General features: G+C 39.8%; 1 protein-coding gene across 1 annotated transcript; it reads right to left on the bottom strand.

Annotated features, from left to right (window-relative positions):
* Positions 1-69: 69 nt before the first annotated feature.
* On the bottom strand, positions 70-16,445 carry chd2 (chromodomain helicase DNA binding protein 2). The gene is made up of 38 exons (XM_028432063.1): positions 15,080-16,445; positions 11,773-12,007; positions 10,874-10,960; positions 10,613-10,674; positions 10,034-10,159; positions 9,494-9,667; positions 8,989-9,128; positions 8,456-8,681; positions 8,286-8,386; positions 8,173-8,214; positions 7,911-8,089; positions 7,699-7,823; positions 7,397-7,613; positions 7,221-7,310; positions 6,766-6,956; positions 6,486-6,674; positions 6,205-6,367; positions 5,914-6,066; positions 5,248-5,319; positions 4,865-5,014; positions 4,629-4,777; positions 4,453-4,549; positions 4,272-4,364; positions 3,990-4,163; positions 3,408-3,577; positions 3,276-3,317; positions 3,064-3,203; positions 2,853-2,991; positions 2,604-2,754; positions 2,401-2,523; positions 2,191-2,310; positions 1,782-1,916; positions 1,549-1,665; positions 1,276-1,454; positions 1,102-1,201; positions 836-1,022; positions 509-755; positions 70-355 (listed from the first exon to the last, which is right to left on the bottom strand). Exons 1-38 carry the CDS (start codon positions 15,139-15,141, stop codon positions 70-72), a joined length of 5,433 nt encoding a protein of 1,810 aa, XP_028287864.1. The 5' UTR covers positions 15,142-16,445.
* Between the last annotated feature and the right edge of the window lie 160 nt (positions 16,446-16,605).

Raw genomic sequence — 16,605 nt, forward strand, 5'->3', positions numbered from 1 at the left:
GGATGTGGCTTAAACCCTGGATTCAACACAAAAGATGAGTTCCTCAGCCTGCCTACCTGGGAGACTACTCTAGGTCTTCCTGTTGTTCCAGTTTGGATCTGCCATTATGTTGGGCTCTACAGGCCGCTCGAGAGGAGAGCGGGAGTCCTGAGGAGACTTCTGAGCCTGCGGGGAGCGAGGGTCCAGCAGTGGAGGAGGTTTGTCAGGGTGGAAGGGCCTGTTGTAGTGTTCCGGCCCAGGTGGACCTGGTGGTCTGTGATCTGGCATCCTCCTGAAGTCCTGAAGAGGGGCTTCCCTTCCCTGGTGGTAGTTGGGACGGAATTCATCCGGACGTCTCCTTTTAGGATCCAGATGCCTGAAATATAAAACATTTGAGGTTACCACTCCCTCCCTTTTATTAACTATGTATTTCTTTTTCGAGTTGGTGTTTTTTTTTTGTTTTTTGTTTTTTTTTTAACCGGAAATAATTTCTCAAGTAACTCCTCTCGCTCTGTTTATCAGAACTCACCTGTCATAATAGGGTCGGTGACCCCTGTGGTCCCGGTCATTGCTGTACTGCTCATATGGTCTTTTTCGAGGAGAGCTGTTGTTACGGTAACCGCCAGAGCTACGATATGAGTCTCCATGCGGACGTCGATCATTATAGTGATCCTTATATCGATGAGCATCATACGGATGATGCCGGTCTCCCTGCCACGACTGGTTGCTGTTACTTGGGTAGTTGTATTTACGGTCCCTCTGCCAGTCTCCTCGATCTGTGATAAAATGATTGATATACCTTCAAGAGTGATCTGACAAACATCTGCTTTTTAAATGAACCTGGATTCATTTTTACCATCATTGCTAAAGTGCCGCTTGCTTGCTGTGTTGTATGCTTCTCTGTGGTGTCCATGGGATCCTGGCTGAATCGAGTGAGATCCAGTTTTGGATGGTTGACCTGTGGAGTCTCGACTGGAACCAGAGGCCTCCGGTCTGAAGGACTTTCCTCTTCCTGAAGGATCCTCCTTCTTCTTCTGCTCTTTCTGGTAACGTCACAGGATAAAATCAGTGCATGCCACATATATCAGATTGCGTTCACTCCCCAACAAGTCACAAGCTTACCTCTTCTTCATGTGAGCGCTTCTTCTGTGCCATTTTGTAAAGCTTGTGAAGCTTCCTTGCGCCAAACTCTGTAAACTTAGACACAAAAATCCAGAGGTTTCTGCAACAAAAAAACCCACAATTATTAGCAGCATGAAATAGGCAAAGTATCATTTCACAAAAATAATACCTTACCTTCGCCATATTTTGACTTGTTCTGGGTCACTGTAAGCTTTAAGGCACTCTGTGATTCGGTCTCCAATCTTTAGCAGGCATGTGCGTGTGTGCTGGAGCTGTTCCTGGTCAGAGAGACCCTCATCTGGTTTGTCCAGCTGCTTCAAGGCCTTTTTCACCGGCCTCATGCGTTCCTTACACTAAACACAGAAAAAGATCAAATTATTGGAATGCTGTGCACAAAGCATCAGATCTGAAAAAAACTGTCTGGCTAAATTATAAGCAGAAGCTTACAATACTGAAAGTCTCCTGGTCGAGTTCATCATCTTCCTTTCCTTCAATGGGAACGGGTTCAGATCCTGCTGTGATGTGAACTGGACCCTGAGTCTTCTTCCCTTTGGCCCCTTTAGCCTGAAAGGAAAAACAGACAATTTACCACATCTTCCAGTCACTACATTGGATGACAACAGGCTGACGAAAAAAAACAGCATATAGACTATAATAAGGTCAGGACCGTTGTGAAATACCTTCTCTTTTCTGGGCTTGGAACCTCTTTTTTCCTTGTCCCCATCCTTTTTTGGAGTTCCCTGTTTTTCTTTGTTCTCTTTGTTATCCTTTTTCTTTTGCCTCTTCTTGATAGGGGACTTGTCTGTTCCATCATCCTGACAAATAAAAAAAAAAATCACAGCAGGTCACACAGTGAGGTTAAGCTTAAGGATTGTACTAGTTTGGTTCTCGTGTTACTCTTTAAAAAACAGAGCTACACTGTTTTTTCCCCACTGCTCTGATTTTTAGCAGAAGATCTACAAATGAGTAAATTATACTTAAAACAGGTACAGAAAGAAAATTAATACAGTAGAAAAGCTGCCTTCATGTTTTTTAGAATACCACATGAGCTTACTGTTCTAAAACAACAGGAGACATATTGCAACTGACCTTCACTTCGCCCTCCTCTGATGGGTTGTCGGACAGGCGGGGGGAGGAGATGTCATTGCCGTGCTCGTCTTTAAGAATCTTTTCTTTTTTCCCCCCAGGCTTCCTCTTCCTCACTTTGACCTTGGAGGAAGAGACCAAATGAGCTCATGTGCACATGGAAAATGCAAACTTCAGCCTAGATGAGATGCTTGGTGATAAACAGCAGCATACCTCATCTCCAGTTTTAGACATATCTGTGCTGTCCTGTTCTTTTTTCAGGAGCTTGAGGAGATACTCTGCTCTCGCTTGTAACTGCTTGGCCTGAGGCTTCTTGCTCAGGTCATCAGGAAGAATCTGCGCAAAGAATAAATCCATTAAGACTCTGAAATGTTTCTAGTTGCTTTGTGACTTTTGAGAAGTAAACGTATATGTGCCTTATCAGCAAGTTTAAGGTCAGGGTCTGTCTTGATCTGATCCCAGTTGCCAAAGCCGTGCTCGTAGATTCCAAGCAGGAGGTGAATGTCATCCTGCAAATCCCAGTCAACATCAAAGTGAGCAACTTTCACTCTGCACACCAGCTTGAACCTGTGAGAAACAGAGCTAGTGTTAAATTCAATCTTAAAACAGGTATAGAATATCTCTGAATATTTTATGCTGATACAAAAGGCTGGGCTCCTTCTTACTTGTTTCTTTCAGCAGGGTTGGAGGGCATTGCCTTGTGCAGTGGCTCAAACTCTTCCTCATGCTGGATGATGGACTTTGCATTGACCTGCACTCCTGAGATCTTGATGTTAATTCCTCGTCGCTTCCCAGGACCTTTAGCTGGAAATAACAACATTGATTTTGTGCCTGAAATATTTTTTCTTTTGTTTCATGCAAAAAAAAAAAACACACCTTCAACTGGGTTCTCTTTGAGATGTTCCTCGTGCTCCTGCACTGCAGTCACACAGCTGCTGTGAATCAGTTCACCAAGTCTCTTCAGGTCAGCAATGGATTTGTCCACTAGCTCTGAGTCTCGGGCAATGGCCTCCAACCTGCATGATTTACCAGAAGAGTTAAGGCAATGAAATTCTACATATGTAAATGCAATTTTACAATATGCTCACCTTTCAAGTGGAGCTCCAAATTTCTTGTAAGCCTTAATGAACCTGTTGATAAGTTTCAGAACATGAATATTGTGGAATACTTATATAAACCCAACTAAAAACTGAATTTGTAGAGCTTAAAGGATAATTTACCTGCGGATCTCTGCATCAGTAAAACCCTCCACATTGTTTTTACGAGCTCTGGGTCGGCCTCTCTTCTTTGGCTTCTTGTCATCATCACTGTCGTCAGTCTCACTTTCAGAGCCCGAGGAGCGATGCTTCAGCTTAGAACCGACGTCACTGTCGCTGTCATTGGCCTGAGCCTGAAAGACAGAGATGCTTTAAATATGGCTTAAAGTGGCTTCATCCAAAAGCTGAGCAGCTGCTGGGAGACTTTTTTATTTGAGGTAACAGTCTGTTGTGTGTATGTACAGTACCAGTACACAGCACTGTGGTTTGCTACAGTAGAAAAATCCAAACAATATATGTCCAAGGCTTAGCATTATATCTGTGACATAAGACATACATTTTCTGTGTTGCTACGTTTTACTAGACACTTTCTAATCAGGCAGGTATTGCCAGAATCACAGTTTGGTACCCCTGTTGTATGAGAGAATATATAATAAAAAAGGGGGGTTTATTGAGACTATGAAAATGTTCCCCCTTATCTGTATGTGGACTATGCATGCCGAGTTGAGAGAGAATCTCACACATGAGTGATGAAAACGTCCTTACCCGTTTGTTAGAGCTCCTGCTTCTGGGCAGCATGAAGATGTCCTCCATTTCCCGCTGCTTCTCTTCCTCCTCAATTTTCCGGCGTTGCTCCTCAGGAATGATATCATCCCATTCAGGCATGGGTTTCTCCTCAAACTCTGGAGTGCTCTCTTCCATACTGGAGAAATTGGCCACCTGCAGTGACAAAGAGAAAAGAAATTATTAGTTGAAAGATTTTTTCTGAAAAAAGAGCATGTAAAAAAAAAAAATTAACAAATCAATGCCGTGACAGCTCACAGGTACCTTAAACTGCGATAGAAGTTCATCTGTAGCACTAGAACCTTGATCACTTTCTCTTGTTTCAGCCAACCTCAAGATCTCATCAATATCCATTTCCTATAGACAAAAAGAAACTGATTTAGTTCTAAAAATAATACTACAAACACTTTCAGTTCTTAGGAAATAAGTGAACTTAGTGTGACACCTGAGGCTCAGACTCTTCTCCTTCTGCCTCTTTGAAAAGTTCCTCTGCACCAAACTTGAGAATAGCAGTCAGTTCCTCTTTGTTGAAGGGGTTTGAACTGTTGAAAGTTAAGAGCTTCAGCATTTAAATGTTTACAAAAAATCAGATCAAACATTTAGTTTTCAAAGACTTTTTACTTTGTGGTTCCTGAGTTACTGTCCAGAACAGTTCGACCTGTGGTGTCCATTCTCTGAATGACAAGATGGTCCAAAACCATCTTCTTCTTTGCCCGCTCAATGATGTCCTCCTCCACTGTTCCTTTAGTGACAAGCCGATATATATTTACCTGCGAAGACAAAAATAATGTATAACAAAATATATAAAACATATCATAAAAAAGCATCATACAAAAAAATGTATAGCCATAGATTACCTGTTTCTTCTGGCCGATCCTGTGGGCCCGTGCCTGCGCTTGCAGGTCGTTTTGGGGGTTCCAGTCAGAATCAAAGATGACTACAGTATCTGCTGAAGCCAAATTAATACCTAACCCTCCAGCTCTTGTAGATAACAGGAAGCAAAAGTCCTAGAAACCACATGAAACACTGTAATTAAACATTTGTAAAATAGGCCTTTTAAACAAAGCAAACAAACCCTCATGTTACACATTCATGTTATTTGACCCTCTTTGCAACATTAATAAATACATTAACCATTTAAATAAATGATTATAACATTTTATTTATTGGCCCTCGACAAAAATCTTAAACATAACAAATTTTCAGAGTTTAAATATCCACAACAAAAAGCCGTACATACCTCTGAGCCTTCTGCATTAAAGTGGTCAAGAGCCTGCTTTCGGAGTTCTCCCTTTATGGAACCGTCTAGCCGCTAATGGGAAAGAAGAAAAACCCCAACTGAACCTGCGTTTTTCAAGCAGGCAACTGCTACAACCCATGCATCACCCTACACTACATGCCCCTTTCCATGTCTATAGGATCACAACAATCAAAAGCAAAGAGTAAGTCAGCAAAAACAAACTCATACGCTCTGACTTGCAGGACTCCAGCTGGTCTCCAGCAGAAAATAACTTGTTGATATAAATAAACACATGAACTCTAAGCCTGGTGGAGTATGTGTGCATCAACACTGATATCTGATCTTCATCACAGTCCAATCCACCCAGTGCAACCAACCTAAAAGGCTCTTCAGCGTAAACACCAATAAAAACAGAAAAAGTGAAGCCAGCCTGCTCGCACTAGTTAGAACATGACTAAAGTAGGAGTATCACTGTGTATAAGACAGTAACATCAACACTGCACGGTGAAGTTGGTGCAACTAAACAAATATATATTTATATATCAAACACAATACATTACACACTTTATGCATGCCATTTGGTCATAAAGTGACCCACAAGATCCCAAATACATTGTCAAACTCTACTCCTGTTTTATACATGAAGCTTTAAAATGCAAGTCTTACCTGGAATGGGTATCGTTTTTTAGTGAGGTATTCAGCCAAAAGGTCCAACATTCGAACCATCTGAGAGAAGATCAGTACTCTGTTTCCCCTTTCTCTGAGTCTGGTCAACAGCTTGTCCAGCAGAACCAGCTTCCCACTGCCCCTCACAAGATTCTAAAACCAATAAAAAGGTGATAATCAGGAAATGTTAAGCAGAGCTGAGCAGCCACATTTTTCCTTTAGTTTCAGTTGGAGAGCAAAGTTATCCTGAGATGATGCTCGGAGCTGAGGAGGATTCACAAAGAGACATACCTGCAGGTGTTCCAGTTGTGTTTCTCCATCTACCTCCTCAGGGTGCTTAATGAGGAAACAATGGTTGCAGCACTTCTTAAGCTCCATTACAATGTTCAGGAAGCCAGAGGAGCTGCCTCGGTTGCCTTTAGAAAGGGCTTTGTAATTCCTTGTTAAAATCCACCTGAGAATATTCAGAACCAACGAACATTAACAGAGCAGAGGGAAGCTACTATACGTGTGTTCTACATAAAAGACCTATGCCGTAAAAACGTTTTTAAAGGACAGAATTTAGACCGTACTTGTAAAACTGTTTTTGCTGTGCTGACATGTCGACGCGGAGGATTTGCTCCACCTTGGCCGGCAGAGATTTCTCCACATCTTTCTTGACACGTCGGAGCAGGAAAGGCTCAAGGACTTTGTGCAGACTCTGATAACCATTATCCCTTCCTTTGCCATGTTCATCCTCAAAATCATCCCAGGAATCAAATCTGCAGTAGCACCAACAATGTATTACACTTACAACCTCTCTTTTTTTTTTTTAAGACCAAGACAAGTCTAAATGTGTGAAACAGGACTTACTTGTCAGGCATGAGGAAATGCAAGAGTGACCAGAGCTCTTTGAGGGAGTTCTGTAGTGGAGTGCCGGTGATGAGGAGTCTGTGATTGGACCTGAACTCCATTAATGTTTTGTAGAGCAGAGAGTCATCGTTTTTCAGCCTGTGAGCTTCATCTACGCCCAAGAATGCCCAGTTAATGTTCCCAAGCACCCCCTAAAGTTAAATATTAGGACAATGTAAGTGACTTGTCTTACTCAATGTAAGACAAGACAATTTTTTGTACAAAAAAAGGCCATCACAATTGAAAAAACAGGTCTGCCAGGAGATTTCCACCTTATTTTCCAATATAACTCTGACAAACAAATGTGGTGACGCCATGAATATTTACCTCCAATGCAATTGTTCACAACATCTGTTAATTTTCTGAGTAATAGGTGATCATTAATGGAAAGGGAAAAAATCACATTTGACATTTACCTTATCTTTTAGCAGAATTTCATAAGTGGTTAGAAGAGCATTGAATCTGATTCTTTTAGTTTGATGGTTCACCCACTCGTAGTCACGGATCTGCACAAAACACAAGCAACAATCCAAATTTACAGTGTGAAACAAGCTCTGGAAATGTCACAAACCAATAGTACGATTCAACCTACTGTTTTCCTGCTCATGACATCGCCAAGGTAAACCACAACATTCATGTCAGGGGCCCAGGTGTCAAACTCCCTCTGCCAGGAGGTAAGCGTGGAAAGAGGTACCACCAGTATAAAGGGCCCGTAGAGCTGATGCTGGTGGAAAAGGTAAGACAAGAAGGAGATTGTCTGGATGGTTTTTCCCAGTCCCATCTCGTCAGCGAGAATAACACTGTTGCACCTAAAGAGGAAAGGAGAGGATGAATGATGGGTGCTTTTCTTCACACAGACCTACTGTACTTATAATGACAATTTTAGTACAATACCTGCACCAGGAGTGAGCCAGCCAGTTCAACCCATCCAGCTGATAATCCCTCAGTTGAAGATTCTCATCACCAATATATGACGGCTGCTTCTTAAGAGCAACAAACCTTGGTCTTTGTTTTAACACCTAAAGTGACAGGGATAATTTCTCATTTATGAGGAGATACTTTCTCAAACAATATCAAAAATATCCCAAAAAGGACATTCAGTTTACCTTGCAGTCTTTAGAGGGGACAGTTTTGCTGGAGTTGCGGCTCATAAAACTGTCAATGCAGCGCTGAAACTTCTTCCTGACCAACGCTCCATCTTCCCAGCTGCACTCTGAGTAAGGTAAACCCATCCATTTGCATAGGTACTCTGGTTCATTGGAGGATGGTGTCTTGTGACTGTGAGCTTTAAAAACAGACAAATTAATACACAAAACGTAACGCGACTTTCCACACTGTGATGGTGAAAACTGCAAAAAAGGGACTTACAGGGAAAGTCGGAGGATCCTGGTGTCTTTCCTGTCTTTGTGGCTGTTAACGATAACATTTTATTTAGTTCAAGTTAAGTGCAAACAAACAAATCAACATCACTAAAGACTTACATATGATGCGCTCCACAATCTGAAACTGTTTGCTCAGTTCAACAGTGAGCTCCTGTTGGCAGTTATGGAATTCTACATCCTCAGGGGACGCTTTCCTCAACCTATAAACCATGCCAGAATTGAAAACCTGTGCAGACACACATTTTCAAACTAAAGATTGAGATTCTCACCATGAATTGAGCTCCTCGCTTTTCTTTTTGTAGTTGTCAAGTTTCTTCAGTCCCTTGACTTTCTGCTGTGTGAGAGAGTCCATGCTCTCCCACGTGTTGTGGATGTAGGACCAGCCCTTCCACTTGATCAGATACTGAGTCTCCCCTTCGTCTTTGTCAGGGTCAAAGCCTTCGCATGGGTCCCCGTTTTCCTCCACAGCATACACAGTAGTAGTAGCTCCAGTGACTAGAGGAAGATTAATCAAGTCAAGTCAAGCTTTACTGTCAATACCATATGTACCAGACATACACAGGAATTGAAATTGCAATGCTCTCTAAGGCCTACAGAACACACCATCGAAATAACACACTGTAAAGAGTGTTACATCTTAACATCGAAAAAACAGAATAACACCAACAACAATAAGTAAGGCACATGCAACAGTCTGCTTAAGGTGGTTAGAGTGGTGTCTTTTAGTCTGCAGAGAACGTATTTCAGTGAATGTGGTTTCAAATTAATTAAAAGATTAAAGACACGCAAAAAAATGCATCACCTCCTTTTTTACTAGTCCTAGTGTCCATAACTTTTTCGATGGTTTCACTGTCATCATCCTGCTGCTCCTCACAAGCTTCCCCCGTCATTTCAATCAGGTCATCAGAGTCAGTCTCAAAGTCATGCTGGTCCTCTTTGTAACTATAAGACAAGAAGAAAAGTAGGGTAACTACCTGTTTAAACAAAACATTAGAACTTTCAACAGTTACATTTATTACATGTTGGATCATTTTCTCTTAAACAATCACTAAAGACGTAAGGCAACAATCTTTGTGACCTGGACTGTTCAGAACAGCTTAAACAGCTTGGCATCAAATCTTAACATAACATCGCTGGAAAAGGCCTCTGTAGCAAGGCCAGCAGTCTTAATGATTATAAGGCAGATAACACAAAATGACTTTTCAAAGGGACAAAAAACAAAAGGATGGCCTGTTAAATTACATTTCAACAGTATAGGTATATATCGGGCAATGCAATTTCAAAAGTCAAAAACATTTTGACAACACCTTTTGACTTTTGTGGCACCCCGTCGTCGAGTTTGCCTCTTTGGAGTGTCTTCCTCATCATCATCGTCGTCATCTTCATCATCGTCATCTTCCTCTCCTGACGACTCCTGTTTCCTCGACTTCCTTCCCTTTTGGGAGTGCTGCTTTTTGCTTGTTGATGATTTGGCCTGAGGTCTGTAAAACACAGAGTTGAGCACAGAAATACAACATTCACTTTGAAGTAATGACTCCTAGTTCGTTAATTCTTTTCCCACCTGATTTTGGTTTCTGGCTCTCCAATAGCTGACTGACAAAACTAAATGTCTAAGGGCAGCCAACAGCCTTTAGACAGCACAGAGCAGAACTTAAATATTGCACCAATATTGAATAAGGTTAGAATAAATGTTCACAATTAGACAAAGCTGCAGCGTCCAGATTGCTACTACTCAAAACCAAAGAAAGGGGGAAATATGTGACCAAACAACTGCTCACACAATATGGAATGATCTGGAAATGACCAGTGGGTAGCTGTCTGATGGCCAGGCTTCGCTACACTCTTACCTTCTAGCAGGAAGTCGTCTGGATCTAACTTTTTTCTCTTCCTGCTCACTGTCTGCACTGTCGGAATCCTCCTCCTCCTCCTCCTCCTCCTCTTCATCATTTGAGTCATCATCTTTCCAGATATTTCTTACAACAAAGAAATGCCACAAGTTCACCCTCAAGGCCCATCACAGCTATGTTACCAATTTAAAATTTCATTTAAATACTGGCCATAGGGTGTTCAGCACAGCCCAATTTAAAATCAGGGATAGGTCACTGATCTGACCAATCGAACCAGATTTAAAAGGTAGAACATAACCTGGGTGGCTGAAACTAAATTAGCCCATTGTGAAACAAACAGATACCCATTTACAAATACACATTAAATGATAAGATTCACAGTATGAATACAGATCACAACAGAATGACACAGGCAGACATGAGGTGCATAAAAAAACACACAAAACCACACAAAAAGGGTCTAATGGCAGGATATAGGAAAAATATTTCACATTATACAGCACCGTATTATTAAAATATATACATAGATTACATATATAGAATCATACAATCTTCACACATTCCAACCTTCCTACTTACTCTTTTTTCTTAGACCGTGATGTCTTTCTTTTAGGGCTTTCACTCTCAGAGTCACTGCTGCCCTGTAAACCGTCAGCAGACAACATTTCAGTGTTTCCATGTGAAATGTGGCAGTGCAGTGTAATATCCACTAGATGGTGCAAGTGGCTTGTTTAGAGAAATTGATGCCACTGCAAGCAATTGTCCTAAATCGGGCTATGCTGCAGTTATTGTCCTTAACGTTTCATCATTACACTTCCAACTTTATTCAAAGATGCATACCTCAGCTCCGATGTTCAAACGAGCTGGCTCCTGTCTGCTGCGATTTGATCTCCGGACACCATAAACGTCTGGATGTTCCTCCCACATCTGTAAATAAGGGATCATGCACTGCCAGTGAGCATGAGGCATTCTGTATCCCTAAAAATCTATTAGTAAGTGCTTCTAATGTGTGTGAAGTGTTTTAATTTTCCTCCCTACTACCAAGGAGGACAATGTGTTTTTTGGTTGAATCTGTTCTCAATATAGCCAAATCTTTTTCTGCTTACAACTGATCAACTGCCAAAAACAGTGGACAACACAGCATCCTTTTTGGTTGCTAACCATGATAATGTAACATAACACTATAGCTCTGGAAAAGCTGAAAACTATTGAAAAAAAAAACACTGTAACTTCAAAGCATGTGTTTCCATTTAAGAAATGTAAGTAATTAGTCTTTAAACAATAGGTATGAATGAAACTAAATACCTAGAATAATTACTTACACTTGCTTGTAGACGTAATACATTTTCCATTTAATTTTGGCAAATGTAGTATTGACTGAACTAAAACAAACTAACTCTGTGATGTAACATTCCTATGAAATTTAATTAGTTAATGGATGCTGACAGATCAGGTAGGCTCCCACATAAAACTAAAACAAAACTGCAATTATTTTTTTTTTTTTTTTAACCCTGTGAATTTTTATTTTGGATGTTCTTTTAAGTGACAGTAAGAGGGAGCTCCCTCCTACAGAAATTATCTTGTAGTTCATATTTCACCATTGTGCACTGTATTGTCACACCTCCATAACCACATTAAAAGACCAATTACACTTAACTCTTATCTCTATTATTAGGGGGCAGGAGCTGTAACCTGGTTTGGACACCGCAAATCTTTGCTGAAGGTTTTGAGCCTTTTACCTTTTTCACATCAGCAAGGCGCTCCTGCTTTCTAACTGGCTTGTCTTTGACTTCTGCTGTGGTTTGCTGCGATTTGGATCCTGCAGACCCGCTCTCTGATTCTGAGTGACTCTCTGACTCTGAGGAGCTGTTGGACTCGGAGTTGTGGGATCTCCTCCTCTCACTGCCATGCTCACTCTCTGACTGACTTCCAGACTCCGATGCAGAGTGGTTGGATTCTTCTGATGCTGAATTGCTATGGGAACAAGAATATGTTCACTCTTTTGATTTCGCATGGCACACACAAACATACTTCTGATACAACAAAAAAGTGATTTGATGATGGCAACAACTAAAAATGTCTTAAAACCAAACTTAAAGTACACAAATGCTCTCACTACAGCATGAACAAAGTGAAAGAGCTTGATGGCATGAGTAATTTGTGACTTACTGCCAAGAGCAAATGGACACGATGTTACGTCACGCACCATGTTCCTTACTCAGCTAACAGCTCAGCTTATAATAACCTCTTTCTCTAAGGCATATAAATCCTCTTACGGTGAGAGTTCACAGAGTCCTGCTTTCACAACTAAAGTGACTAAAAGCTGGACCAAACTTAACAAAATCAGGTATCACTGTTCATTGCTGGGCAGCTACACATGCTCATAGTCACTAAATACTTCTATAGGGCAGCAAAACTTTGTAAAACCAGTGGGAGTACCACTTAATCGTATTTTGATTTCAGTTTTAACCGGTTTATTATAAGAGGAAAACAAACATTCCTAATCATCATGTCAGATTTACTGTGGTTCATTCAGTGACAATATACAGAAAACAATTAATAAACACTGACATCTGTATTTACTTCAGCCTAGGCCTAATAAAGAGAGACAAGTCAGTTTTAGAACATGCCTGAGTTTTCATTTAGTGCATTAACTGGTTTTGTGTCCAATAGCCGAATTGCTGAATTCTAAAGTAAACAATGCAAATGTAAACAATGTGGCACGGTTCATGTATATGTTTTTGTAGTTACATGCAGTACATTTTCTGAACACATAGGGGTGCTGGTAGCTACACCATGAATGGGGAAAAAAGCCTTATATGTTGTTCAGTTAAAAGTAAGTACTTTGGGTTCTTAAACATTATAATAATATGCAAACTTTATTGTTATTTCATCTATATAATTTAATAGCTTGAAATTACTTTAACAATGTTGTGCAAACTATAGAACACTACATATAAATGCATAAATACATAAAACTAAATACATAACTAAAAGGAAAATTAGGTGTTTGAGAGGACATTATTTAATTGTTTGTGTTGTTAAAATAACCGTTTTAACCTGCACCCTGTGCTGCTTCACTGACCCAACTCGGAAGTACATGCCTCCTTCCGCTTTAAGGAAGGTCAAAAGTGGGAGGGACGTAAGCAGAATCTCGAATTACTATTGGCTGGCATGTTGCTAGGTGTAAATTCAGCCTATCAGAGCGCTGTATGCTGACTCTGAGGCCTAAACTCTTCCTGTTCCTCCTCTGTGTAGTTCTGAGCTGAGCTTTAATACAGATAAGTGAGCAAGCTGGGCACACAAAGCAAGGGCCATTTTGTGACTCAGACAGTATGTTAATGGCAGTTTAGTTTTTATAAAATAATACACAAAGTCACATTTTTCTGCTGCTCATTTCTGCTGCTCTGAATGCCCAAAGGACTCAGCTATCAGTATTTAGAAAAAAGTTAAGACTGTCATCATTGCAGGGCTCATCTTTCACTCATAGCCTTAAATACTAAAATGGCTGCCACAAGATCACACAAAAAACTACAAGTGTGATGTAACCTGCTGCAGTGTACAGTCAGTAAAAATGCTGTGAGGGTGATTACCTGCATTTAGCATCCAAACTTCTCTGTGTCTTTATCTAAAAACACAACAGTCTATTGAGATCAGGCTGTATTATTTGCTGTGACAACATGGCAGCAATTCTAACACTGAAAACTTAAGCAGTAATTAATACAATAAATACACAGATCTTCTTTCTTAAAAAAAAATAGGCAGTCACTTAAGAGTTGTTCTTCTATTGTCTTGACACCATGCAAATGATGTGATGACATCTTTATTGATCAAAATGTGTTGTCACTGATTGAGATATGAGAGTTTAGATAGCTGCAAAATGTTTACAATAAGAAAAGAAGACATTATTGTTAAAATGTGGACAAGATTTCAGTATCCAGACATCTGGCCATAGGCCTTTAAATCTTGAAACCTTGACAGGTAACACAGATATAAACTGTACTTAAATATAAATGCACATTGTTTTGCTGCAACACTCACAAACATCAGACATGTGTAAAACAGGAATGACTGACACACAATCCTACATGTATCTAGTATAAATGAATATTTTAAGTTTATCAGACAACATTGATGTAAGTAAGGGTTATTTCTGAATATAATATTTGGCTTGACAGTGAGAGATGATTGAATAATAAGACTAGTAGCCATATATCACAAATGTGTTGTGATAAATGTTTAATATGAAACATATCACTTCACAAAAGCCCTTTAAAGTAATAGCTCCCTAAAAAGAAAACTGAAGGTTGAAATGATGAAATACTGTGAAGTGAGCATAAATTCATAGCACACATGGAGTTATAGAAAAGTTTTACTAAGTTTCTGAAACATGATAAATCATTCACAATCATTAAAATCTCAGAGATTAAGGACTCTGAAGTGCAGCCAGAAGTAAGAATAATGACATGTGATTTAGTGAAACTTTGTCAAAACTTTGAGGTTCAAATAAAAAGTTGATACTGATATAAAATGAGACATATTGCCAGGTGCAAACTGATTTAAGGTGCAAGACTTAATGACAGTGTATTACATAATACACTTTTTGAAAAACTGGATGTTTTAGTGTCATTAAACAAACCATTGTTTCTAAAATAAAATCGAAACAACAACGTGATTTTTTTAAAAAAAATGGTGCATTGCAGTAGCAACTACGAAGACAAGGTCAAATAACATTATAGCGACAGGACATTAAACATTTGATAATTTGCAGGATATTACATGACAAATGAGTTTTGTTGTGGTGGACATGTAACATCTCTGGGGTAATGATCTCTCTTAACACAGGCCTGAAACCTCAGTATTGAGTGTAAGAAATGGTAGAAAAAAATCAGGGTGTGGCTATTAAACAATAGCAAGGTCATTCATGACAGTGTTGCACTTCTTCAAAACCACGTCGCATAAATAATACGGGTAATCAGCCAGGCTTGACAAGGTAAACAATCAAAGCAGATATGCAAAAAAGGTAAAAATGTGTAGGGATCATACCTTGATGCATTGCTCTGAGTCGATCCTTCATCCTCTTGTTTTTTGCTTTTATTCTTCATCATCGTAGTGTCCTGAAACTCTGAATATGATGATCTTTTGTCCAGGTATTTACTGTCAAAAAGTTAACAGGAAGCATGAACTATACAAGTCCCACAAGATTGCCTTTGCTCAGGTGGCAGATAAAAATCCAGACGGTGCGACACGAGAAAACAAAACGACATTAAATCGAAAGATTTGATTATCATTATTTACATCGCATACTTAAATACAGCGAGGAAATATGACAGGTGTCGTTTCAATAAGTTGAATATGCACCGTGTCTGTCAATATAGTCCACGGATCGAGCCGCATGCCGTTAATTCTAACTGCGTCATCAGATGAAGCATTAGAAAAATAATATTTAAGCGTGAGAAAAATCAGTAAATTAAACACCACACAATGTAAACATGTCAATCCGAAGCGAAGACGGGTGCTTGTCAAAATACGAACTATTAGATTCTCTTTCGTTCAAATAAAGTTTAAATATTTCATCCGACTCGATGAAAAATAAGAAGTAAAAAATAACCATAAATTAATAAATTACAAAAAGCTAACTGGTTTCTAAACGCTTGTAGGCCTTCACAGTTTTCATCCACTGCCAGCCTCAGACAGACAAGAGGCGAGCAGCACTAAAAATGGAGGCGCGCCATGGCTGCCGGAGCCCTGTATGGAAAACAACGACAAGCACACCCCTAGCACAGACGGCTGCTACGGCTCCAAAAAACAGCACAAAAACCTCTCAAAACGCCTATATTTACGTAAAAACTGCGATCGTACGACCAAAAGACTCAAAATGTCATCAGAAACTAGCATTCTATGTCGAAAAACAGGCAAGAGACCCAGTCTGACGAAAGCCCATGGCACCCTTCCCAAGGCTCAGCCGCCATCTAGAGCTCCTTCCCTGCTCTGAAAGCTTTGCCTTTGATTGACGTTATTTCCATTTACCCCACACTCAGGTGATGTTCAAGTCCCACCCCTTTTAATATGTTTAAATGTTACTTTACTATAAACTTACATATATTTTCATCCACAGAACACAAGCCTCAAACTGAACCTTTCTTCACCCTTCATAAAAGGTAAGAGTACTGAGAGCCTGTAAAAGTATATATTTTGCACCAATTGCATCACTTCCTGTTCAGACAGGAAGAAGGACAGCCAGTAGCCATTTTAGAAAGCCTTTGGAAACCATTTGTAAATACACCAAAACCATTTTCACTGCTTCTGTATTGTTGCTATTGCTCTTAAAGAAGTTTAGATTTCAGTGGGGGCAATTACAGCACAAACATGCATTTTCATAAACTATTTTGATGTAATAATTTCTTTGTAGAGAAACGCTAGAAAAAAAAATTCATCAATCCAATGCTTTTGAACCGACTAATTAAAATGGGCAAACCTCAATCAATAACACAGGGTAAATGTAAACCAAATGAATTTGTTGTATGGATCAGCTACGATGTTAAAAAAACAACTTCCGAGTATTACTAAAT

Source organism: Parambassis ranga, chromosome 19 (genome assembly GCF_900634625.1).
Source record: "Parambassis ranga chromosome 19, fParRan2.1, whole genome shotgun sequence".
NCBI lineage: Eukaryota > Metazoa > Chordata > Actinopteri > Ambassidae > Parambassis > Parambassis ranga.

Excerpts from the sequence above, each read along its gene's own strand:
- chd2 (XM_028432063.1), bottom strand. The coding sequence starts at position 15,141 with ATGATGAAGAATAAAAGCAAAAAACAAGAGGATGAAGGATCGACTCAG. Across the intron at positions 6,675-6,765 it reads CATTTCCTCATGCCTGACAA|ATTTGATTCCTGGGATGATT; the intron begins GTAAGTCCTGTT and ends GTGCTACTGCAG. Across the intron at positions 6,368-6,485 it reads CAGCAAAAACAGTTTTACAA|GTGGATTTTAACAAGGAATT; the intron begins GTACGGTCTAAA and ends GAATATTCTCAG.